This window comes from Hyalella azteca, unplaced genomic scaffold (genome assembly GCF_000764305.2).
Source record: "Hyalella azteca isolate HAZT.00-mixed unplaced genomic scaffold, Hazt_2.0.2 contig5912, whole genome shotgun sequence".
NCBI classification, from domain to species: Eukaryota; Metazoa; Arthropoda; class Malacostraca; order Amphipoda; family Hyalellidae; genus Hyalella; species Hyalella azteca.
Window position 1 is genome coordinate 210,567 of NW_025936089.1, and position 25,225 is coordinate 235,791.

The 25,225-nt window shown below is 40.2% G+C and overlaps 1 protein-coding gene across 2 annotated transcripts in view; it reads right to left on the bottom strand.

The window, feature by feature from the left end:
• Window positions 1–1,710: 1,710 nt before the first annotated feature.
• The window catches only part of LOC108670207 (protein tiptop-like), a 146,311-nt gene continuing 122,796 nt past the window's right edge, over window positions 1,711–25,225 (bottom strand). Inside the window, exons 2-4 of one of the 2 annotated variants that reach the window (XM_047880681.1) lie at window positions 6,640–6,730; window positions 3,192–6,022; window positions 1,711–3,038 (exon numbers count right to left, since the gene is read on the bottom strand). In XM_047880681.1, coding sequence (XP_047736637.1) covers window positions 2,800–3,038; window positions 3,192–6,022; window positions 6,640–6,730 — 3,161 coding nt within the window. In that variant the 3' untranslated portion in view covers window positions 1,711–2,799. Of the gene's footprint in view, window positions 6,023–6,639; window positions 6,731–25,225 lie in introns of both variants that reach the window. The other variant, XM_047880680.1, reaches the window with a different exon arrangement.

Consider the following 25,225-nt stretch of genomic DNA (forward strand, 5'->3'; position numbering starts at 1 on the left):
TTCTTCCAATTTCATTCTAATACAACGTAATTTGAGCTTGATAGCGGTCTCGCGTGATACGTTTTATTCTTCCTATAGAAAGACATTGTTATTATGCGTCGATGACCATTACACAAATACGAAGAACAATTTCCATAACAAATAACTGTGATCACCCAACAATTATACAAAATGATTCCGAAGCATCTGGAAAATTCGGACATATATGCAAAGAAACTTTTCAGAATTATGGTAAATGTGCAATAATGACAAATTCTAGTTTCGGGATGATTATCCATCTGCGAAATTTAACTTCGCAGATCTTACCTTTGACGGTCCAACGTGACCAGGGGGCCACGCTTGAGCCATAATCCATTGTAACAGTGGACACGATATTGCCGACGATAATACCAATCTCTTCAAATTCATGGCGATCTTGAGGTGAATTTTTATTGCTGGTCGACCGAAAATGTGCTCATGAACTGAGCTGCTCGACTACAAGATGAGGTTACATACGCCCACAGTTGCATGTTACGCTCAGATATTAGGTAAGCTTAGGAATAACAAGAGAAGGATGTCACCTAAGATCTACAAATTTGCGTAACACTAATGAGGAGAAAGAAAGGGAGTTCGTAAGTACAAAAGCGCCCGAGCAACGAACGAAAAGCGTTCTCATGGCGAGTAGGTATATCAACACAGCTCATATACAGCGTATACAACGGTTTCTGGGAGGTACCTATGAGTACCAAAGTTGTTTTTGAGAGGTACGTGGAGGTACCAACGTGTTTTTAGAGGTACATAAAGGAACCAAAGTGGCTTTTGAGAGGTACGAAGCGGTATGAATTTTTTTAGAAGTATGTTGACTTGTAGAGTTACCGAAGGGTTTATATAAGAGGTATGTAGAAGTACAGATCAAGTATTTTTAAAGGTATGTAGAGGTAAAAAAGTGATTTTTGAGCAAAAGGCGAATATGGATTATTCTTGAGCGGTGTATGTCGATAGCTGGGGCGTATATTGAATTAAGTTCTTGCTGAAATTTAATACTTTTATAAGCATCAGCGGAACCAGTTCTCGAACTCTTTGTAAACAGTATTTGTTGTGGACTCGTGAAGTGAACTACAATCTTGTATTAAATTTTGGGCTTCAAATCGTTCAATAGGCTGTACTCTTTCAAAAGTTTAAATCCTTAATAAGTATCGAAATGTTTAGAAATAAAAAAAGAAAAGTTTATTTGAAGAGCTTAAGAAAATTTCGGAATCGTTGGCAGTTATTTATTATTCTAAATGAGTCAATTCCACCCAGAAGCTTCAGTAATAAATGACCGCTTAATAAAATGCATCCTAGGATATCCCAACCCCGATGAAAATGTGTTCTTTTTTATTCTTGTGCTAAGTTAGTGTCGAAAATTGTGCACATGGTATATAATTCGCGTTAAACATGAATGTGAAAACGGATGTCAATATTGCTAGTGTTTGCCATGTTTGAGGGTTAATGAAATCAAGACAAGTCACCTCGTTATTAACATGGGTGAACTTTTAAATACTCCTATGACTAGTTTTCATAGTAGAATGTTCAACGTTGTACGAAGGTAAATGTATTTCTTATAGATTCTATATACACGTTTGCGCAACATATATTTAACAGCTCATGGGCCCTGGTCTCAAGATAATTAATAACTTAATAAAATAAGTAATGAACGAAGGCATTAAAAAATAAATTCAGTATTGATGAATTTTATAATTTTTTGAAAATTTTATCACAATTATAATATAAATGCGATGAAACAACGAGGTAAATTAAGCTCCAAAAATCAGGATCAAAAAGAAAAAAAACAATTTTTGAGATCATGAATATTAAAGTACAGAGCCATAATATTAAAAGTAACAGAAGATATACGACAAAACGGCAACAACTAATATTTTGATCATTGTTTAAAACCAAAAATTTGTAATATACAATTTCTTAATAATAAAATTCGCATAGCTAATATGTGTAATTGAAGATAACTACTCCATTTGTGAGCCTCGCAAGCACAGTCACGCTACATCTGACGTTTGGAACCATGTTCGGACCACACTCAACATTGCGGATGTTGGAAAATGTTGAAACTATGTTCAGACCACACTCAACATTGCGGATGTTGGGAAATCTTGTCAAGCCATCAATGTTATATCCTCGCACTGTACGTAATCCGTGTTGCTTAACGGCCGAAACTTTGATGCTAAACCTGTACAGGTTTATTTTCAGTAGTTATTTTCTGAGCAGTTCACGACTGGCAAAAATTATTTCACACAACCACATCAAATTATGTTGGATTTACTACCCAACAACGCGCATCGATGGCAGCAAATACTTGGCAAATACTGCACACTTCAGTGTGAAATGTTCATGTTAACATCTTTGTAGCTAACTTCTGTGCACAGTTAAAGGCTACTTACGATTTGTACTGTACAAAAGATACATTCACTAATACTTTGTTTTGATTCTTGGCACAGAAAGTATAGAGTCCAGAGACGAAATATTTACCGTATCGTCGCCATTGATATGATGAGCACACTGGTATAACCAGCACCATAGAAGATATACATTTTTTTCAATCTAGAGGTTACACAACTAACAATGTAGTGATGATCAGCCTATCTAGTTAACGTTTATAAGAAAAATGCCTTAAGCAAAATGGCTCTTATTTTGAGAGCTACGAGTAGGAAAGAACACTCTAGAGCAACAGAACGTTCATTTCCTCACTTGGTCAGTCTCAACAATTAAGCCTTGAACGCTAAGTAGAATGAATTACGAAGGGAAAAGGCTATAACTATAAGTTTACTTGCTAGAGAGTTGTTTGGCTAACTCCGTATACTTGAGGAACTTCGAGTGGGGGGAATCATCTTGGGGAGGTGCGGGCGAAGACGAGGAATGGTTATGCTTCCTTTCACCGCCATTCATGTTACTAGTATTACTATTGTTGTTGTTACCATTGGGATGATGGGACGACATGTTGCCAGCGGCACCACCATTGCCACCGCTGGATGAACCATGGTTTTGTTTCATTGAGGATCCATCTGAAATAATACCATCCTTTACAAAGTGCATTTTGGAGAGATGGTGCCGATAAGCACCCTTACTAACAAACGGTACGTCACAAAAAGCGCATTTCATGTTATTTTCAGCTGTTACTGCATCATTGCAAGCCCAAGTGAAAGCAATTATCGAACCTGGATTAACTTGTTGAGCATTGCTTGTCGATGGCTGGCGCGATGAGTTCTCAGCCTTATCACAGAGTTTCTGAAGAGCTGCTAGAGGATGTGCGGATCCTGTTCCTCCTCCGCCCCCTCCTGCAGCACCCAAAAGCCCAGCAAGAGCCCCAAGTCCCCCAGTTGAGGGGACTCGAACACTCCCAGCATCAGAGTGAGGAGTTCCAGACCTGCTGCTGACCGCGGGGGACGTTCCCGTCAGACGACTCATGGGTGAACCGCGCACGTCGTGGTCGTCAGCTCGCTCCCGGAACTCGTCCCGCACCCGCAGCTCTTCTTTTACACGAATTTCTTCCTTGACGTGGTGAAAATTGCCGCTGCTCTCTTCTTTCTTGATGTTTAGGTTGACGTCCTTAATTTGAATATCGTTCCTCACTCTAATCTCCTCCTTGCGGTTATCCAAATCCAAGTCTTCGCCGTTCGTCATGGATAATTCCTGCTTGATGTCAGATTTATCATTGAAATCGATACTGTTAGGGGAATTATTTCGATCTTCAGACCTATACACATCTTTCACTAATGAGCTATCGAGGCTACGAAAATCAGTATTCAAACTAATACCAAGTCGAGCCCTAATGTCATCAGGATTAGGGTACTCATCTCTGGAAGCTGGACTGTCGCGTTCCATGTCTGAATGGTCTGTTCCATTTTCTGTGTGGATCGACTGTTCGAGTAGCAGAGAAGTTCGGTCATGGCGCAGCATGTCTAAGGATCTGTCGCTACCATCCCTAGTGAGTGACCCTGCAGATGCCGGTCGGGATCCAGGCCTCAGTGGTGACCTAGGGTATGTATCGTGGGTATCTGAGTCTGCACTGGGGCTGATAACGGGGTCAGGGCATCTCATGTATCCTCTATCAGGACCAAATGTCGGAGGGAGATTGAAAGAAGACGATCCGGGCGTTGGCGGTCCTCCGTGCAGACGGGAAAACGCCGAGTACATGAGGTGGGGTTCCATGAGTGGTTTTGAATAATCAGTGCTCTCGTCTATGCCCAAGCGTCGGAGGATGCTCGACCCTAGGGGGCTGCTACTCCCCGGCTTTGACTTCCTGGTATCGAAACTTTTTTCGATCAACTTTTCAAGAGCGTTCAGGACTGATGGCTGCTTCACTTCTTCTTTCTTCTCTCGTTCGATTTCCATCTCCCTTGGGCTTTCTCTGCTACTTTTGTCCGGAGTTTTCTTATCCTCACTATCTGAATCACGCGATTGATCGAATCTTGAACCAAAATCTGATTCAGGAGACAACATGGATATCTTCATGGATTCGTCACGATTACTTCCACCAACGCAGTTCCGGATATGGTCGACAAATTGAGTGGTATCTATTTTATCGCCGCATTTCTCGCAAGTTATTCTTCCAGGAGAGTCTCTAGACCTAACCCCACCGTCCGACATCTTCATGTCTTGTTGTGCTCTTTCTAATTCCAAAAGTTTTCTCACCGGAAGAGATTTCTTCCTCTTCTCTCGTGTTTGACGACGCCGAGACCCAGACTCGGTAATGGAGCGCATGATGTGTTCTTTATAATGAGCCAACTTTACCATGTGTGTACTAAGTTCCTTCAACGAAGAAAAGGCTTGGTCGCAAACCTTACATGTCAGGACTGCATTGACATGCGTTTGACTAGTGGCCTTATCTTCGGGTGATTTCCACGATATTATTTGCTCTTGCGATATGATATTTGTATAATGTTGTGTTTGCTGCATATGGCGCGTCATTTCTGCAAGGGATTTGAAGCTTTGACCGCACCACATACATTTGAGAATTTGTTTTGTTTGCTCAGCTCCTTTTCCTAACCAGACGTCCTGTCCGCGGACAAGTTTTCTAGGTAGCGGCATTGTTTCCTTGATATTAGAAATCAAATCGTTAGAAGAAGATCCTCCCGCGCCAGGAGAAGAAGATGGTGGTTTGCTGGATCCCATTCTATTGGGAGGCATTGATGGAGGCATGTTTGATGATGGTGGTGGCAAGGCCACACCACAGTGCTTAGCTTCCTTCATGTGAGTTGTCAAGTCAGCAAGTGTAGAAAAGGATGCTTTGCACCAGACGCATTTTAGAACATCTCGCGTAGCATCCTGTCCTTTAGACAACCAATGACTTTGCCAGGCGTTCGCACGTGCTCCAGATGAACCTCCTCCACCTGCCATGTTCCCCATTGCGTTCAGTCCGCCCATTCCAGCGCGGAAGAAATCTGCTGATGCCGCAGTCGACAAGCTGCCTTCAGCGCCTCGACGACTCAGCTCACTCATTCTCTCTAAGGCTTTAGAAGCCTCAGTGGGTGAAGGAGCAGGGATACCAAGTGGAAAAGGAGAAAGTTTTGTTACATCTGCCTTAGATTTGCCATTCCAAAGACTGAAATCTGGTTTGAACCCGGGACCAGCTAAGTCTGGTCGCATAGCCATTGCTGATGCTAGATGAGGAGGCAGCGGTAACCCCCAAGCCCCTAGTCTGCTCATGTCCATCGCAATTTTGCTTTGCGCATGGGCAGCCTCTAGTAGTGCATCAGCAGCCCGCTTTCTAGGCACCGACAAATCTAAAGGGGACTCTCCGAGTTTTAGACCTGAACTAGGAGACATTCTACACGATAGTTTGCCGGTGAGTGCTAGAAGATCTTCATGAGTCATCGATGATGGTGATCTTCTGAAGTGAAAGTCGTTAAAATCTGCATCTGAGTCTGACCCGATCGCGGGGACCGGGGAATTTCTGGGTGATCGATCCATGGGTGAGGGTGTTAGGCTTTCCCGAGGTGACGCTCGGGGTGACATACCATCTCTTGATGCAGCGCTGCCACTGCTTCTGCAAGGAGAAAGAAAACAAACTTCGTGATTTATAATTCAGCTTATTCCGTTCAGCAATCAAAAATCCAAATATGAATTTTGCAGGTAATATTTATGTTGACATATCGCTAGTCATTTTTGGATTATTTTTGGTATACATAATCTGAAAATTTTTTGAAAAATTTCAAATTTCCTTACACGAATATTCCGTTTATTATTTCTTCAACAATTGACGTTCTATATAATACATTATTTTTATAGAAGAATAGAGTGGGTTTAATATAAAACCATGTCGCTCTATAAATTACATATGCTTTAGTGGATGGCAGGGTGACTGAACGTGGAACTGTTTGATTATTATTATGTGATTAATACCACTCAACTTAATATGAAGACCTACTACGAAGGCGATAGTCTATTATTATACATACAAGTCACTCAATTAAACCGTTGCACATAGCGTTACAATAAAATTTTGCAAAACAACTATTAGTAAGTTAAAAGCTAATATCATCAGATAAAAAATATTCACTTTGAAAAATTTCGGTATGTCATGGTTTGTGACCTCATTAATCTATGACATTTATAACTAATTATTTATCATCATAATTTATTATACAAGCGTAGTGAACTGACCGTCTGTGTCTAGGGCTAGAGCTGGGGCTGTCTAGTTCCCCAACGTCCCCACCGTTGCGCAGCTGACCAGCCAGACGCGCCTCCTCCTCCCCTGGGGAAGACCAATCACAAGACGTTATTTACAAGTAATAATAATAACTATTATTAACTTTAAATTACTCATACTCATAAATTAGTATTATTATTACCCATAGGTACTTTCTGCATTATTTACGTAGGTGAATAACAAATAATACATTTTTCTCAAACAAACGCAGGAAAAATCTAACGCTTGAATAAACTACCAGCAGCGTAGTAATGAATTTAGCTGCAATATTGACAATGCTTTCATTCATGCCAATCCAGATATGATCATGACCCCACTCATACCATTCACCCCCACTCTTACCACTCAACCCACTCTTACAACTCACCCCACTCTTACCATTCACCCCACTCACCCACTCTTACCACTCACCCCACTCACCCCACTCACCCACTCATATCCCTCACCCCACTCACTCCACTTATACCACTCACCCCACTCTTACCCCTCACCCCACTCACACTCACCCCACTCATATCCCTCACCCCACTCACCCCACTCTTACCACTCATCCCACTCATACCACTCACCCCACTCACGTGGGGAAGGAGCAGCAAGCGCGGGTTACCCGCAGCGCGACGTCGAGCTCAGCGACGCTCACTCGCCCGGCCGACCACACACGCGCGTCATCAACTCCATCACCTGACGACGCTGCACTCAGCGACGTCCTTCTCCACACACGAATCCTCGTTGATACCTCAACACGTCACCTCTACACATCTCTACGTGTCATCCCATCACGTAATCTCTATACTTCATCTCTGCACATAACATCAACACGTCACCTTTACACGTCATCGCTGCCTCAACACGTCACCTCTACACGTCTCTACGTGTCATCCCATCACGTAATCTCTACACTTCATCTCTGTACATAACATCAACACGTCACCTTTACACGTCATCGATGCCTCAACACGTCACCTCTACACATCTCTACACTTCATCTCTGTACATAACCTCTTCGCGTCATCTCTGCACATCACACCTTCACATCATCGGTGCACCAATTAATACCAGCTGCTCTTGATTAAAGCGGTATTGCTTTGATGATGATAAATTTGTGTACATTACCAATTTGCATACAATTTTTTAACAGCCATATATATATGACAGTTATCGAAATAGCTGATTTGTGAAACGACATAACAGTTCTGTTTACTACGACAACGGCATCGATTATTGAAAGTTCCTTTCTTTAAATGTATCACTAGTTAAATCCTGAAAAGCTCTAAAAAGGCTTGTAATCGTGAACAATTACAACATGTACAACAATCGGACGTGATAAATGCCGTTATCAACATGGAATGGGAAACATCTGTGACAACCAAAGTTTGAAATTTTTTGTGCATTTCTCAACTGAAATCTAAATTAATCACGGCTTGAACTCTTAGTCGCACAAAAACTGAGGAGAAATAAGAAAATTTCGTTTCCGTGTTTCCTATAAATAAAATTCACTTAGAAGAGTTTCATCAGCCATCATGAACGTCAAACTAGAATTATTTGCACCCCTCGCATGACCAATACATCCATGGCATGACCAATATACATCCATCGCATGACCAATATACATCTGTCGCATGACCAATATACATCCATCGCATGACCAATATACATCCGTCGCATGACTAATATACATCCATCGCCTGACCAATATACATCCATCGCATGACCAATATACATCCATGCCATGACAAATATACATCCATGCCCAGCACGCAGAAGATTCAAGTCAGTGAGACCAGACCGCCTCTCATGGCTGCATTGAAAGGGCGGCAATCCACCACCCTTCCTCTCATCCATCAAGACGTACGTCCAATGGCGGAGGAATCCATCAGCCGTCAAAGGCAGCTTGGTCCTATAGGATGCGCTTCATCTGTCATCATCAAGTTTTTACAGAGGACAGCTCATGATTACAAGAATCGCCCCAGAGACCTTGGTCGTCTGATCACCGGGCAGTAATGGACAGTTGTGAACCGTGAGTTACTACAGCGGCTGATGCTGCATGTAGCTCTATTGTTTCCTGCAGCCCTGCAATTATACTAGAATATCCCGACACGATGCAGAACATCGTGGTCATTAGACGCGTATATTGCGACGCAATGCGCAACCTTTGCGCGAGTAAAGGAATTACTACGAAATATACACGTACATGAATTTCACGACGCAATGTTGAAAAATTTATTATCACTTGAAATCTATACCCTGTATTGAAACATGAGTATAGTGACCCGGTGTCTGAAACTTAGTTTACTGCAATGACGATAGTATTGAAATTTTCTTACTTATAGTTTTGCCCCGTTAGTGAATCAAAACATGATTAAAATGTTTTATTTTTCTTCTAAATCTCTAAAAATAATTCAGGTGTTCTTGAGTTGGTCTAGAAAAAACTGTGATTGAGTTTTTCTAAAAAAATAGGGCGTAAGAGTTCACCTGAAATATAAGAAACACTTATGTAAATAAAAACTTTTACGTTTCCAGACAATTTAATTCGAGTTCAATCGATTACGAAGATTTTTTCTCCATGAGATTAAATTCCAATTTTTTCCGGGATTGCGCTCAATTTTCAGGTAAGAACGTAGACGGCGTCAGCAGGCCAGCTCAATATCGGGGTAGGAACGTAGACGGTGTCAGCAGGCCAGCTCAATATCGGGGTAGGAACGTAGACGGTGTCAGCAGGCCAGCTCAATATCAGGGTAAAGATTCGGTGTTTCTCGCAATTGGGTCAACATTTGCCGTCCATGGCCACCGTAACCGTCCCTGAGGAGGACAAGACGGTCTATGATGCGGCGTCAACGTGGCATCTTTGGTTGCCTTTTTTGGACCTTATAGAAATACGACACAAATCAGAGACGGCCGACCGTCGGCCATAGTTCACTCAACGATAACATTATTCTCAATATTGCCACGCCGATCATTTCACTAAAAGAAATATACGTCGTGTTTATATATATAGACGGCAAGACACGAACGGCTTCGTTAGGCTTGATTGGCCGAGATTCTTGCTCATTTTGATCGCTAGGGACCAGGAGCTGTCACAGAGATGGCTTGTCGCGCGCCATCTCTGGCTTATATTTGTTAAGCCTGGTGTTATATTTGTCTCTGCGCGACCATGCGGGAAATGTTTATAACCAGAGACATAACAATGCTTTTCGATGAAATAGTCTTGCATTTGTGCAGCAAAAAAGCTGTAAAACATGTTTAGGACTTCATGATAAACTACAGGGTGATTTGCGTAAACTTTTTGTTTTTTATTTCACGCCAAGCAGCAAAATGATTTAGAAAAACGGCATGAGCAAGGGCATGGAGTTTGGTTTCCAGCCTATTTAGCTTGCCACTATGCATTGGACAAGTGAGCAACGTGCGTTTTCTGTCGAGGCGTACTTTTTTAATGGTCGTTTTGCAGAGTTATCTCCGTCAGAGACAACATTTTTCAGAAAAAAGCTCCTCCTTTCAGAAAAAAGCTTTCAGAAAAAACAGCTCCTTGAAAGCTGACTTTCTTTGGCCGGCCAGATTCCCCTATTGGCTCCGTGTGATTTTTTATGGGGTTATCTTAAATCAATTGTTTACAATGACTGTCCAAGGACTTTACCTGATATGAAGAACAACATACGCCAAACCATCGCCAACATACCCGTCAATATGCTTCAGTTAGTAAAACGGATCTTCAAAAATGGACTAACTGAATGAATTGACGAGATGTCATCGTCGCATGTCCGATGTCGTCTTCAAAACCAAGCTAGTGATACAAAAATTCAGTAATGTCTTTTTCTATAAAATAAAATTTATATTGTAATGATATATATATACTAGTTATTTTTTTATTGAGCAATCAAATTAGGAAGTCTCCGTGAATAACACTGTACATACTCTGGACACATCCGCACAAAGGTGCAGTTTACCCTGTTAACCCACCCAAGGCCCCAGCTCTGTGACTGAGGCTACGTTATCATACGTCCGCATATTATCAGACCATCGTCATCTACCATGCCCATGAATTAAAATACGAGCATTTAAATGACAGTTTTGACTCGGGCAATGATATTGAGGGTCTTTCCGTATTATTTAAAAAGACGGAAGTAGCGATGTCTTTTCAATTACTAAATGAAATTGAATTGGAATAAAGGTAGTAAGTAACTGTTTATATTCGAATGTTTAAATTTGAATTATTTCAAATGTTTTCTGAGTAGCTACCGTACTTAATTGTTTCTTCGACTTCGATTTGTACCTTCGATATGCCAAATTAACGAAACTCTTACGAGTAAATATATCTTATGATTGTTCAGATTTTCTCTTGGATGTTACAGAAACTTTTATTTCTGAATATTTTTATGCTTACCCGCGAAAAGGTTAAAATAAATCGATGAAAAAGAATATGCAACCCTAAATAGATAAAATAGGATGTAATAAATACGAATAGCAATGAAAAACGTAACTAAATGAAAAGTTACTTGTTGCAATCTACTTTATTATTTGTATAACGAAAGATTATATCGAAAATGCAGCAATTTTGTTTATCGTAGTACTCGACACGTACCAGCACGGATCTCAGCACAGATGATGTGGCACTGCAAATATTAGCGTTTATAATAACAATATTAGAAAATGTAATAAGAGTAATAGCAAATATAATAAGGGTAATAGCAAATATAATAAGAATAGTAACAAATATAATAAGAATAATAACAAATATAGTAAGAGTAATAGCAAATATAATAAGAACAATAGCAAATATTATAACAATAATAGCAAATAATAACAAAAAAGCGGCAGTTATGGAGTTGAACCCCACGTTTCTGTGGGCTTTTATTTTGAGACACTTTGGCAAATTTGGCGGCGTTGGCTTATGGAGCGCCTCTTTTTCATCAGTTATTGCCTTCATTTATTTGCATGGAAAAGCCCAATACCATTTGTGGGGTCCCGCTCCCTGCCATCATCAGGCACTTTAGGACGTGATGAGGGGTTTGGGAGACATGTTTTAAATGGTTATGATCTTCACACCGACACGTGTTCAAATAAATTAAATGACGCTCGTAGGCACTTGTGCACGGTGCACCGGCATGGCTGTCATGCAGTGAATTTGGTCGCTTGTGACATTTTTAAACCCTACAATTATGAAAAAATCAAAAACAATATAAATTTTTATGTTCTTATCTACGGTTTGGTATTTATTTGATTAAGGTAGTATTTAATTGACGTTAAATATTATTGCATGTTTTGCTACTTAACCACAATCAGTGATTGAATTGATGGGTATCTGGAAATTTAAGCTAAGAGATATCACACTCTCTTCATTGCTACTATTAAATTAGGAAGCATGAACTAATTAGAGGGGAAAAAGTAGAAAAAAAAATTACAAAACTATATAATTCTTTTGTAACCTTGTTTTTAATCCGGCTTCTATGTCATTGATTTCAGCAAATCCACGAAGAAGCAAAAAAAAAAGAAAACAATTCCAGCGAAGGTCTCTGTAACGCGCTACAGGAATATCGGGTATAGCGCACGCTATCGACAAGCGCTAAGGCACTACAACACTAGAGCATCATCCGTCACTGAGATCCTGTAGGGATTTGAAACTCCCGTAGCGACACCCGTAGCATCTCTTCCTTTCAAATGGCTCCGCAGTTCTCATTTGAAAATGGCGTTATAAGTTGAAAATTCGGCGAGCGGCAATGGCGTCACATATCTCGCGCAGCTCTCATATCCGAATCGCGCGAAAGCCAGCGTGGAAGAAAAACGTTTATGGGGTGAATAAACAGAGGAAAAGTTGGTGAAATGACGAACAGGAGGGAAAAAGGATGAGAGAATTCAGAGTATCTCTTCATGTGCACTGCCAAAAAATTGGCGCCATAAGTTCCGTGCGTTCGAGTGTCGGTTTAACTCCGCCAATGTGACACCCAAGAGTCACATTCGGGCGCTCCTGCGACACCTTCTAAATCTGCGATAATCGCCAGGCAATCCCGCCTCACCCTCGCCCGCCGAGACCAAATGCACTCACAGAGATGAGTGGGATTTTAGTCCAAATGTTGATGCTCATGTTTGTCCATCTGCGGGCAATCTTGACCAAGTTTGTCCCAGCTACAAGGAGTTTCAGTTCAACGAGCATAAAGTGTGTTAATGTTTGGATAATGAGGCCCATCCATTTTTCTGCGATTACGGCACAGTCATTGCGAAAATGTTCAGTTTGAACTATAATACATCAAACTTAAGTGGATTTTCGAATGTCATCATTATATCTCATTATAAGCTGAATTTGGATATGGGGCCGATGGTGAAGGAAATATTTCGTTAAATAAAAAAAATACGGAAAACTAAACTACGAGGGCTTAACAAAATTTCAGGACAAATTGAAAAAACGAAAATGTATTTGAACGATGCCGATTTGAGTAACATGTTATTCATGCAGACGCCATGTTTTTGTTGTTTTTAGGGCTTCAACATCGGAAAAAAATGAAGTTGGCTATGTTTATTTTTTTTCTACATCATGCTACAATGGAATTCCTCGGATTCTTTCAACACCTTATATTAACAACAAAATTATATTTACTAAGTCAAGAAAAATAGTGGCATTTCACGCTCTGAATGAGTTCTCTAATAAAAATTAATACTCTCAACATCTGAGTGGGTATTTGAACTTGAATTATTGATTTGAATTTGAATTATTAAATTGCATTTGAATTATTAATTTGTATTTGAATTATTAATTTCAAATTATAGTCGGTCATTCGTTGGCCAGCAATCGACGGGTTTTGGTCGTCGAGATAATTAGCTTTATGCACTGGCCAAATCGAGACTGCTGTATACTGGAAAATTCATATCATAATTGGCCTTGGAGATACGATGAGCTTCAAGGGGCCAATGCTTCCTCCATACATGCCTTCAATTTGGCCCCACAATGACTGCATCGTAAAACCTGAGTGGCAGTTCACGTCGATGGCCTCGCTTCACCGTCTCGTTTGGCCCTTTTCCCTCTTTCGCTGTCCAAATTATTAAAGTTCTTTCATCTCATAGAAATTTCTGACGCCTCAGTTATTACAATTATTTAGCTTCTTCATAAGCTCATTCACATTGTCATTTTCAAATTTGAAATTCATCTCCAAATTTTATATAAATATTTTGATTTCGTGTCATATAGATTAGTACTTTTTTCCAGTTTCTTTAATTTTCTATGAATTAATTATCTACCAAACTCTTGAATTTGCTTCCCATCGATTAGTTCTAGTTGTATTTTTTTGTGGATTATTTTCTGGAATGATTTTATTTCAATTATTTTATGGAATTTTTTCTTCAGTTTCCCCTCACTTCCCCTTAATCGAAAGGTCTTCCAGCGTTCACGGGGGGCCGGAGTCCCCTTCAAATTGCCTGGGCATGTCTTGCCATTTGTGCCACCACATAAAACTCCATGGCGACTGTCACAAAAAGAATTAACTACCAAACTCTCGCTGTAAGACTTTACTTAAGAGGACATTTTTTCCGACACTTTGAGCTTTCGTTATTATGAGACAGCAGTCAAGACTGAACGCTGTGACCGCCTTGCGCTGCCACACACTTTCATTGCACTTCTTCCGGACGTTATATTTATGTGAATATTATTATTATTATATTGTATTGATAATAAATTTATTCTGTATCATATCGTGCTAATGAACGTGGCGGTACGGATGATAATGTTGAGTATATCAGTTTGAAAATATCTGTCTAGAGGCCACCAAATCTATTCTCTGAAAAGTAAAATCCAAGTTTTCGCAAGGCAAACGTAATTTGGAAAAAATAACATCAAATACAATTACGGTGCGAAAAGAAATCCTGTTACACAAAAATCTCGAAAATTTTTCGAAAATTGATTGCCGAAAATTTGCTGTGTGATTGACACGTGACCGACGTGATTATTCACCGAGAACTTAAACGCAAAGAAAATAGCCAAAAAATTCACGTATGCATTTTATGAGGAAACCTTTTGAATTCCAGCTCCATCGTCAGTTACAACTCCTAGAACACATGTAAAATCAATTAGTGAATTGAAATACACGTAGAAGATATTAAAATTTGAATTGACACATAAAAACAAATGAGCATGCAATAACCATAAACAGACAGTTATATATATTTACAATTTCAGGAGTACATGAACTAACGGCGGCCTTCAAACTAGGTTTCTTTCGGAAAATATACAGGAATCTTAAAATACGCAGGATCATTAACAACAGTTATGGAAGCTAAAACTCTGAAGGTTTTCTAGAGATTTGAACTGATGATGGAGGTAAACTCCGAGACGTTTAATCGCATACTTGTAAATAAATGAAGAATTCGTCCACTGTTTCCTGTGCTTCTAAATTCTAGGGGAGTTAGCGTTGTAAGCAATCAACTGATTATAATCCGGGATTTATTATAAGCGAACATAGTGTATGATTGGGTTGGGACTGACATGAATATAATTTGACACGTATCTGATGGCTAGATATAATTAACCTTAATGATTTCATCCACTTTGTTATTCTGTTAAATCCAATAAATTGGATAAATTGTACCCAAAACAGGAATGATTTTTACCTTCGTTCGAAATTTCACAGGCAGAATAATTTCAGACACAGAAACCACGTATATTTTAAAATCAAATGAGACAAATTGAAGCCCATTCCGAATCCTCTTTTATAATCCGTCATGTATTAAGCTCGATCAAAATTTGAGCGCCAATAATTGAAAGTAATAAAGTGGCATGACTAACAATCAGTATTGATATATTGAACGGCAATAACCATGAAGTTTGATGGCCTGGCACGTTGATGAGAGATTGTTAAAACAAACGAGCAGTTGCATGTGTTTTAGTGATCGCGTGACAATAAACCTGCATGAAAATGACATGTTCATTCACATGAGTGAGTCTTGGTTCACTAAAAGACGCGTCGTCATTCATCGCACCTGAGTGTATGGTGTCAACATGGAGTTACTGAAATATCAATGATGTTATTAAATCACAACGAACAAGCTTTTCACGTTGATGAGAACAAATTAAATTAGATTATTTCGTGAATGTATAATTTAATGGCAACGATTTTTCAAGTACATATTTTTGTAGACATTATACATGGAAAACATTAACAGCTTTAAATCAATGGATGAACACATGTCGTGGTAGTACTTAGAAAAACCAGTGTTACGAAAGGGTCTTTTTGGTATCGAATAATGTTTTAATAACTATTTTGAAAATATATATATTCCAAATCAAGTCCCCCGCCAATCAATCAGGTACCAATTAGTATTTTAAGTACCTTGTGGCATTTCAATGGTACCTGCCTTACCAAAAACACGTTAATACTTGCTTAACTACAACCACGTTATTATAAGTTTAATCACAGATACATAATTATGCTCATATATTATTATTAAAGAATGAGTCTATTGATTCTAGTTTATTAATTGATTCATCTTAGATTCATATTTAATGATCGGGAATTTTTAATTTAAATAATTTATTTGTTTTATAACTTGTATGAGACTCCTGTCTTCAGAAAAAATATAACTCAGTACTCACTGCAGTGAGAGATAGAGAGCGCATTTTCTCGCCGACGCAAACTTGAGGTCACGGACAGACGGACAGACAGACAGACAGACAGACGGACATGGCGAGCACAATAGTGCATTTTTCCATAAATGAGAAAATGCGCTAAAAAAAATTTAAAAATGCGCTAGGTCTCACGGGTTCATTAATACCTAAAAATTACGGAAGAAGTTGGCCGTAAAAATTATGTTTCGCAAAAATATCTGCACACATAAATAAAGCAAATATTTTAGTCACAGAGTATAGCTATGTTAGTTCAAGTACGAATATCAAATATTTGAAAGTGACTACAGATACACGCACGATTATTGAACAAATTAAGGTCATCAAGTTTAATTAACTTGTGAAAGTTTTTTTTTTTGAAAACTAAAAATTTGCATGACGCTCATATACTTCGTAATAACGAAGACAAGTCAGTGGAGTACCGCATACTGGACGCACGAATGTAAGTCACGAATACGTCAAACTCGTTCGTGAACGTCACAATGCATTGACAGATCAGAGTCAGTGTTGTAAACGATGCACTCATAGACATTATAGGGTCATTGTCCAAATAGCTATGCAGTTTTTGCACCTGTTTGGGTCACCCGCCCCAAGTGAGCATTATTGCTACGGCCGCTCGCTGCTCGCATTTCTGGTAACGCATTTATTTTACCAGACACTATACCTAGTTCCTTAATAAATAGACGTGAATCATAATTAGATAAGTTACGCATAAACACTGGAATAAAATTAGCATTTTTAATTTTAATCCACAACCCGCTAATAAATTGAAGAAAGTACGTCAATATTTGGACACTTTGACTAATTGATTTTTGTGAGCGCGTGCAGGTAGCAGACCACAGTTCCTCCCGTACTTCATTAGACTAGAGCGAGCAAGACTCGTTAAGTGAGAGCTCTTGACCAGCGAAAACGTTTATCAATACAAGACGGGTCGTAAAACGCGGAAAATGTCGGTTACACGCCACCGGGAAATACGACGACAATTTGAGAAGCTCTAACGCTACAACCACATGGCTTGTAATCATGAACGGTTTAAGGTAACATTTGCATTGATTTGCCACATTATGTCGACATTACACGAACATAACGAGATGAATGTGATGGCGATGAATGCGAGTATCAATTCTATTAACGAGCATTCATGAACATGTACTGAAAATGCATGTTTCTGGGACCAGATGTGCGAGTTGCTTATAATATCATATGGTTCTCTATAAGATAAAATATAATTAATATACCTATCACATTTGTTTTATAATTATGAATCGCTATGCTTTCTGGAAACTACTAGATGAGATGCACCATTTCTTGCGTCAATGTCGACTAAAAGTTTTAGTTTGAAATAAACATTCGGAATATGTCACTGAAATGTGACTGCCGAAATGTGCATAATTTTCTAAGTCAATATTTTCAATATATTCGCCCACGAATGATTTAAAATTAAATTCGTTAATTATGATCCTACTGTTATCATTTCTCGTATCAAATATCTTAGCTCAATAAAATGAATAGTTAAAAGTATGCATTTATTCATATGAACCTATAGCGTGCAAACAATACAGCACGCAAATTAGATCGCATTTTCAGCTAAACTTAGATCGCATCAATTGGAAACATTGCAGAAAAAAACGTTTTTCATAGCAAAAAAAAAGTGTACGTAAGCGAAACGGTCTCTTTCGGAATGAGCTCATTAATAGTGCCGAGTCATGGAACGCATTACGTCGCGTCGTCAGCTCGGCATCAGGCGTCAGTGTACGTCACAAATCGTCACCTTAATTGCCCTCGAACTTAAACGGGCCAATTACGCACAATGACCGATGAAAACGTCCACGCAATCTCGTGCTCGGTCCAGACAATAACAGATGAACTCGAGTGCCAACTACTCCAGCCTTCCTTCAGGCCTTCTATGTCAGTTCAACTCGCTCCTCTAGCCGTCCCAGCCTTCCTTCAGGCCTTCTATGTCAGTTCAACTCACTCCTCTAGCCGTCCCAGCCTTCCTTCAGGCCTTCTATGTCAGTTCAACTCACTCCTCTAGCCGTCCCAGCCTTCCTNGAAAGGGGTTCAGTGAGGTAGGTTGAGTGAGATGAAAGGGGTTCAGTGAGGTAGGTTGAGTGAGATGAAAGGGGCTCAGCGAGGTAGGTTGAGTGAGATGAAAGGGGTTCAGTGCGGTAGGTTGAGTGAGATGAAAGGGGTTCAGTGCGGTAGGTTGAGTGAGATGAAAGGGGTTCAGTGAGGTAGGTTGAGTGAGATGAAAGGGGCTCAGCGAGGTAGGTTGAGTGTGATGAAAAGGGCTCAGCGAGGTAGGTTGGGTGAGATGAAAGGGGTTCAGTGAGGTAGGTTCAGTGAGATGAAAGGGGTTCAGTGATGTAGGTTGGGTGAGATGCAAGGGGTTCAGTGAGGTAGGTTAAGTGAGATGAAAGGGGTTCAGTGAGGTAGGTTGAGTGAGATGAAAGGGGTTCAGTGAGGTAGGTTGGGTGAGATGCAAGGGGTTCAGTGAGGTAGGTTAAGGTTGGGTGAGATAAAAGGGGTTCAGTGATATTGAGTGGGTCAGATCGACGGGGTTCGGTGAGTTGGAGTTAAGAAAGAGTTGGAGCTGGACTCCGGAAAAAAGGAGGGAAGCTGGGTTGAGGAAGGGTAGAGGTGGTTTGAATTTGATGAGAGAGGGGTTAGTGTTGAGGGGAGGAAGAGGTAGAGGGGAGGAAGGGGTTGAGGGGAGGAAGTGGTTGGGGTTCAGAGACGGTGTCACAATGTCCATCACGGGGAGCGCGTGAGCAGAGTAGCAAGCCCCCGGCCTATTAGCCCTAATTAGCAAAGGGGAAACGAGAGGAAAAAGAAACAAAATTTCGCACGGAAATCCTTTCATGCTATGGGGATGAAAAATATGTTGAATTCAACAAAATACATAATCTTTCGTTAGGCATTATGAGTACTGATGATTTTAAAAAGGAGATGAATTCAAGATGAATTTCACTACACAACTTCATTGTGCTAACTCAATACAATACATAATTATCGAGTGAAACTATGGCAAAATAGTTACACAGAAATATTGGAAAGGCATAAGTAAAACAAATAAATGCTTCTGACGAAATTCAAATCGTCATTTAACAAAATACTATTAACGAGACTTTTATATACAAAATAAAAAATCGAATTTTAATCAATGTTTTAACATTTGTAATCGGTTACCATGCGTTAGGAGCTTTTTTGCAGTTATGCTCACAATAAACAGAACTAAAAATATTAAACGAAGGAACTGCTACAACGCAGAAAAAAATCGAATTGTTTCGCCGACTAATACCCCAAGCGAAAAAATTATAGGAAATTGAACTTACATATGTGTATACTTAAGATCATTTTTCTTTAGCAAAATTTTTAGGCGTGCGACTTGCAAGAAAGGAAAACTTCTAAACCAGAAAAAGGTGCAAAATTCCTCGACGAGATCCTTGATGGAAAAAAAGAGAGAAATTAAAAAAATTGAAAAGATCCAGAACGCTAAAAAGTAAAAATTTTAAAACATATTAAAGATCCTAAGTACGAGTTTGAAACAATTAAAATATAGTGGAAATAAAAACAAAAGTTTTGATAAAATTTCGAAACATCCAGAAAGCATAAGAGTCAAAAGTTAAAAAATTGTAAAAGTTCGCTAGTGTAAAAAAGTGTGGGCCGGCGCCCGGCCTCCCCTTAATTTCTGGGCATGATCAGAGTCCCGGTCAAAAGTAGACAAATGAGAGCAAGATTGCGCCGGTGAGTTCGTTAGCAAAGCTCGGCTAATGTTGCTCATGTTGTTATTGTCGACATGGGTGCGGGTGGCATTACGGCAGTCTGGTCTCGTAGGAATATCATTACGTTGGGTCGCAATGGAACAGAAAAATCTGCAAGTGAAATATTCATTCAGGGGACTAATTAGAACGAATTTATGCTGGCATTGTTTGGGGCCCGTCACGGCCAAGCTTCGTAGGATTGATTGTCAAGAGGCCGCCAAACCTGGCTTTTTGGTCGCGGGGGGAGGGGGAGGGGGGAGAGGCAGGGATTCACGTAAAAATGCGTGGTGAATTATGTCAACCTCGAGATTTATCGAGCTATCTTTATTTCTTTCCTGATGAAGACGAAGGAGTCGGACTTGTTTTTTCGCTAACCAGAAAAGTTTGAATTGTGGAATTTCGATACAAATTTTTTTTTGCCAATAGTCGCGCTAATAAAATAAAACTCGGAAACTTTGTCCAACCAAATACTGAAAAATATAACAAAAATGAATTATTTTAGAAATCATGCATTGCATCTGCAAGTAGGCAATGATATGAAAGTTTTGCATCTGATTTTTTTTCCAATTTTAATGTAGACCACGAAACTGAAGTTACATTATTTTAATCGTTTCCCTTGAAGTTTTGAATGAAATCAATTATTTTATTCGAGCCTGGCAAATTGTAAATGGTGAGAGCTTAAATTTTTTTAGCTGCTAAAAAATGTCAGTTGAGCCAGAAATCAATTAAGCAGCATTTGCTCGAAAATTGGTTCCATGAACTGGCAATATATGGCGACGTGAAGATGAAAGAAATATTTTTAAAAACAATTATTACAAACCAGCACTATAAGTAGTTCTAAAAATTTTGATACTTCTTCTAGGTCTACCTTAAATTAGCAGGCCTACAATGCAATAAATTAGGCACAATAAACGTTAAAGATGCAAGAGTGAGAAATGGTGAACCAACAAAAACACATTATTGGGAATGCAATTTTTTCAGTGCAGTTTCATATGATTAATGAACATCGATAAAATAAAAATAGTGACAAAGCCAGGAATAACCTATTGAATAGTTTTTTCGTCGCATCATTATGCAGGATAATACTACCTGGCATGGTTAAGGTTGCGTGCATTGCTGGTAGAATTTCATGCCAGTCAATCAGATGAAATGATTTATTTTAGGTGTGAATCAAGGAGGATTATAGAATGCGACACAAATTATATTGTTAAAATTCTATTTCGCCATCATAATCACGCTAATCGTCTGAATTAAATATACCAAACCAATATACACATTCCTATCCAACCCAACGATCCCAAGCACCCCAATCGATCCCAATCCAACCTCTACAATCCAATCAAACTCAAACAACCCAATTCAACCCAGCTGTAAAGAGGGTAAATCAGACCAATTGCTTAAGGGCAGCAATTGACCCAGCCAGTGAGTAGAGGTAGACTTTTCCTCGCTCTGAACAAGTATAACAAGAAGACCTCTTCTTTGTCCTGGTAAAAGAACTGAAGACGAACAAAAGTGCTGTAAAGCTTAAGAAAATCTAAATTTGACGGTCTCGAATAAGTCCTTTGGTTCTCGGTAATTGCCAATAAAGTGGCCAGCAATGGCACTTAAAGGAGCTAGAAGCACCGATCTAAGTGCCGACTAACGCAATTCCCAGCCTAAAATAATGCTATCCAAAAGAGGCAACAGCAATAGGGTTAAAATGTTTGGTCCGCGCAAAAATGGGGGCGCCTGCAAAACATGGCACTCAATCTGGGGGTGAGGAGGGTTGAGGGGGGTTAAGTTGAATTGAGGGGAGTTGAGGGGGTAAAGTTGAATTGAGGGGAGTTGAGCGGGTCAAGTTGAGTTGAGGGGAGTTGAGGGAGGTAATGAGGAAGCGAGTCTATATATGAAGAGGAAGAGACAAGAAAGGTACGAAAGGTGAAAAAAAGTGAGGAAAGAAAAGGGGAAGATGGAGAGTAGGGGATGAAAGCAAGGTAAGAGAAGTGGATATGCATGATGGGAGGGGAGTAGGAGGGATGCAGTGAAGGAGGAAAAACATACGCCATGGATATTATAAATTTCAAAGCATTCCCATCAATAATACGCCACAAAATAACAAAACCAAGATTTTTTGATTTGCAACTCATCGTTATCTAGCCCCTAATCGGTAATGATTTCATGCATGTATACATACGTACATTCAATTAACACAGCCACACAAGGGTGAATGTTCAGTTAGCAATGGACGTCATTATTATACCCAATTTGATAAAAATGAGTAGGTCATATTGTTCAAATAGTGACCCACTTTTTAGCGCATTTTCTCATTTATGGAAAAAATGCACTATTGTGCTCGCCATGTCCGTCTGTCCATCCGTCTGTCCGTGACCTCAAGTTTTCGTCGACGAGAAAATGCGCTCTCTGTCACTCACTGCAGTGAGTACTAAGTTATATTTTTTTAATCACAGCACGAGTACAGAGCCGGCGTAGCACTGATAAGTCCTTTCGTCGGGCCAAACTGGGTCAAACGAGCAAAAAAGGGGCAAAAATTGCATCGTTATTTGGACAAAGTTTCACTCATTTCTCTGAGTGTAATTTGCATTTACGGCACACTCGGATCGCCAAATCTCGTCATACACGAGCACGTAAGTGGGGCACGAGTGGGCACGTGTCGTAAGTGGGCACGTGTCGTAAGTGGGCACATGTCGTAAGTGGCACGTGTCGTAAGTGGGCACGTGTCATAAGCAGGCACGTGTCGTAAGTGGGCACGTGTCGTAAGTGGACACGTGTCGTAAATGCGTACGTGTCGTAAGTGAGCACGTGTCGTAAGTGGGCACGTGTCGTAAGTGGGCACGTGTCGTAAGTGGGCACGTGTCGTAAGTGAGCACGTGTCGTAAGTGAGCACGTGTCGTAAGTGAGCACGTGTCGTAAGTGAGCACGTGTCGTAAGTGGGCACGTATTGTAAGTGGGCACGTATTGTAAGTGAGCACGTGTCGTATGTGAGCACGTGTCGTAAGTGAGCATGTTGAATTACGACGCCTGACGTAAAAACGGCCTCGACTTCCACGTCCTTTGATATTTGCGTAAAATCAACGTTGATTGTAGGGTTGCGCTTAACGTCTCAGGCGCAGGTGAATGATGAATAGTTTTTCATTCATTTGGGGGTATCATTCATTAATAATAATTGTGAATCGGCGTTAGAAATTTCCATTGGATCTATTGAATATGACTTAAATCTGAACGTGTAAGTTGATAGAAGATTACACACTAAATACCGCTTGTAATTTTTACCCAAGGTTATATTAACCGTTTTCTGTTTTATTTTCGCCTTTAAGGCCTTGTAATGAAAGTTTAACTCTCAGCATATAAAAGGTTAACAAGATTAATCGTCCTCAATAATTCTATTATTAGGGTAATGAGGAATCTTTGGTGACATTCCCAGCTGTAATTTGAAAATAAAGTCGTCTACGAGGAATTGTATTAATTAATATTAATACAATTCCTTACAATTCCTAATTAATATTAATATTAATATTAATATTCCTAGAAAATAATAATTGTTGTTAACCATGAGAAAAGAGTAATTTATGTTATTGTGATATATTACTTTCCCATGATATATTAATGAATTTGATATTATTAAAATTATGAATCATCGAATCAATCAAGTCGCTCAAATAAATTCAAATTGATATATTATATTCGTATTAAAAATAAAGGATTTTAACCGGCCATGTGAAAGGTGACAGTGAGAAATAACTTTGAAGGAAGAAGAGAGACCGTGAGAAAAAGTTTTACAGAAAGGAGGGAAAGCAAGAAGGAGGGAAGAAGTTTACAGAAGGAGGGAAAACTGTCGGAGGGAAAAGGGGGCGAGGGAGCGGGGGTGGGGGTCGCAGCCCCCCAGGGGGGCACGGCTGAGACGGACGCGCGTCAGGCGCGGCGCCCCCGGTGCGTGTCACGGCGCCCCTCAGCAGCTCACTGCCTGCGACAGCTATGATGGTGGGCGGTTGCTTGGTTTTGCGGTGAATGATTCTGTGACACTGGTTGTGTATGTCTTGGCTCGCCATTCACTAATACTGATAATTGCCCTGAATTGAAACTGAACGCGAAATTTCACGGCTGCCTATGAAATTTAACTTTAAACTGTGAAATTTCACAGCTACCAACGCCCGCTACAGAAGAAGTCGTTCATCGGATTTACCAAATTTGCTATACCTTGATTAAGCGAGAAAAAATTCAAGCCTACACAGAATCAACTGCAAGCAATAAAAAACATGCTCGGCGTAGGGATAAATTCAAATTGAATTAATGACTGAAGAATAAAGTGCTGAAGAAGTATGGGTTGTATCAGCAGAAGTGAGTGACGAATGGATCATGAATGATCATGTATGAGGATGAACCAGAGATGGTGGAAAGCAGGTGGAAGCAGAAGTGCGATAGCAGCAATAACGCAGCAGTAGCAGCAGTAACCTAATAGCAGCAGTAGCAGCAGTAACGCAGCAGTAGCAGCAGTAGCAGCAGTAGCAGCAGTAGCAGCAGTAGCAGCAGTAGCAGCAGTAGCAGCAGTAGCAGCAGTAGTAGCAGTAGCAACAGTAGCAGCAGTAGCAGCAGTAGCAACAGTAGCAGCAGTAGCAGCAGTAGCAACAGTAGCAGCAGTAACGCAATAGCAGCAGTAGCAGCAGTAACGCAGCAGTAGCTGCAGTAGCAGCAGTAGCAGCAATAACGCAGCAGTAACGCAGCAGTAGCAGCAGTAGCAGCAGTAGCAACAGTAGCAGCAGTAGCAGCAGTAACGCAGCAGTAGCAGTAGCAGCAGTAGTAGCAGTAGCAGCAGTAGTAGCAGTAGCAGCAGTAACGCAGCAGTATCAGCAGTAACGCAGTAGCAGCAGTAACGCAGCAGTAACGCAGCAGTAGCAGCAGTAGCAACAGTAGCAGCAGTAACGCAGCAGTAACGCAGCAGTAGCAGCAGTAACGCAGTAGCAGCAGTAACGCAGCAGTAACGCAGCAGTAACGCAGCAGTAGCAGCAGTTAGCAGCAGTAACGCAGCAGTAACGCAGTTAGCAGCAGTAACGCAGTTAGCAGCAGTAACGCAGCAGTAACGCAGTTAGCAGCAGTAACGCAGCAGTAATTCAGTTAGCAGCAGTAACGCAGTTAGCAGCAGTAACGCAGCAGTAACGCAGTTAGCAGCAGTAACGCAGT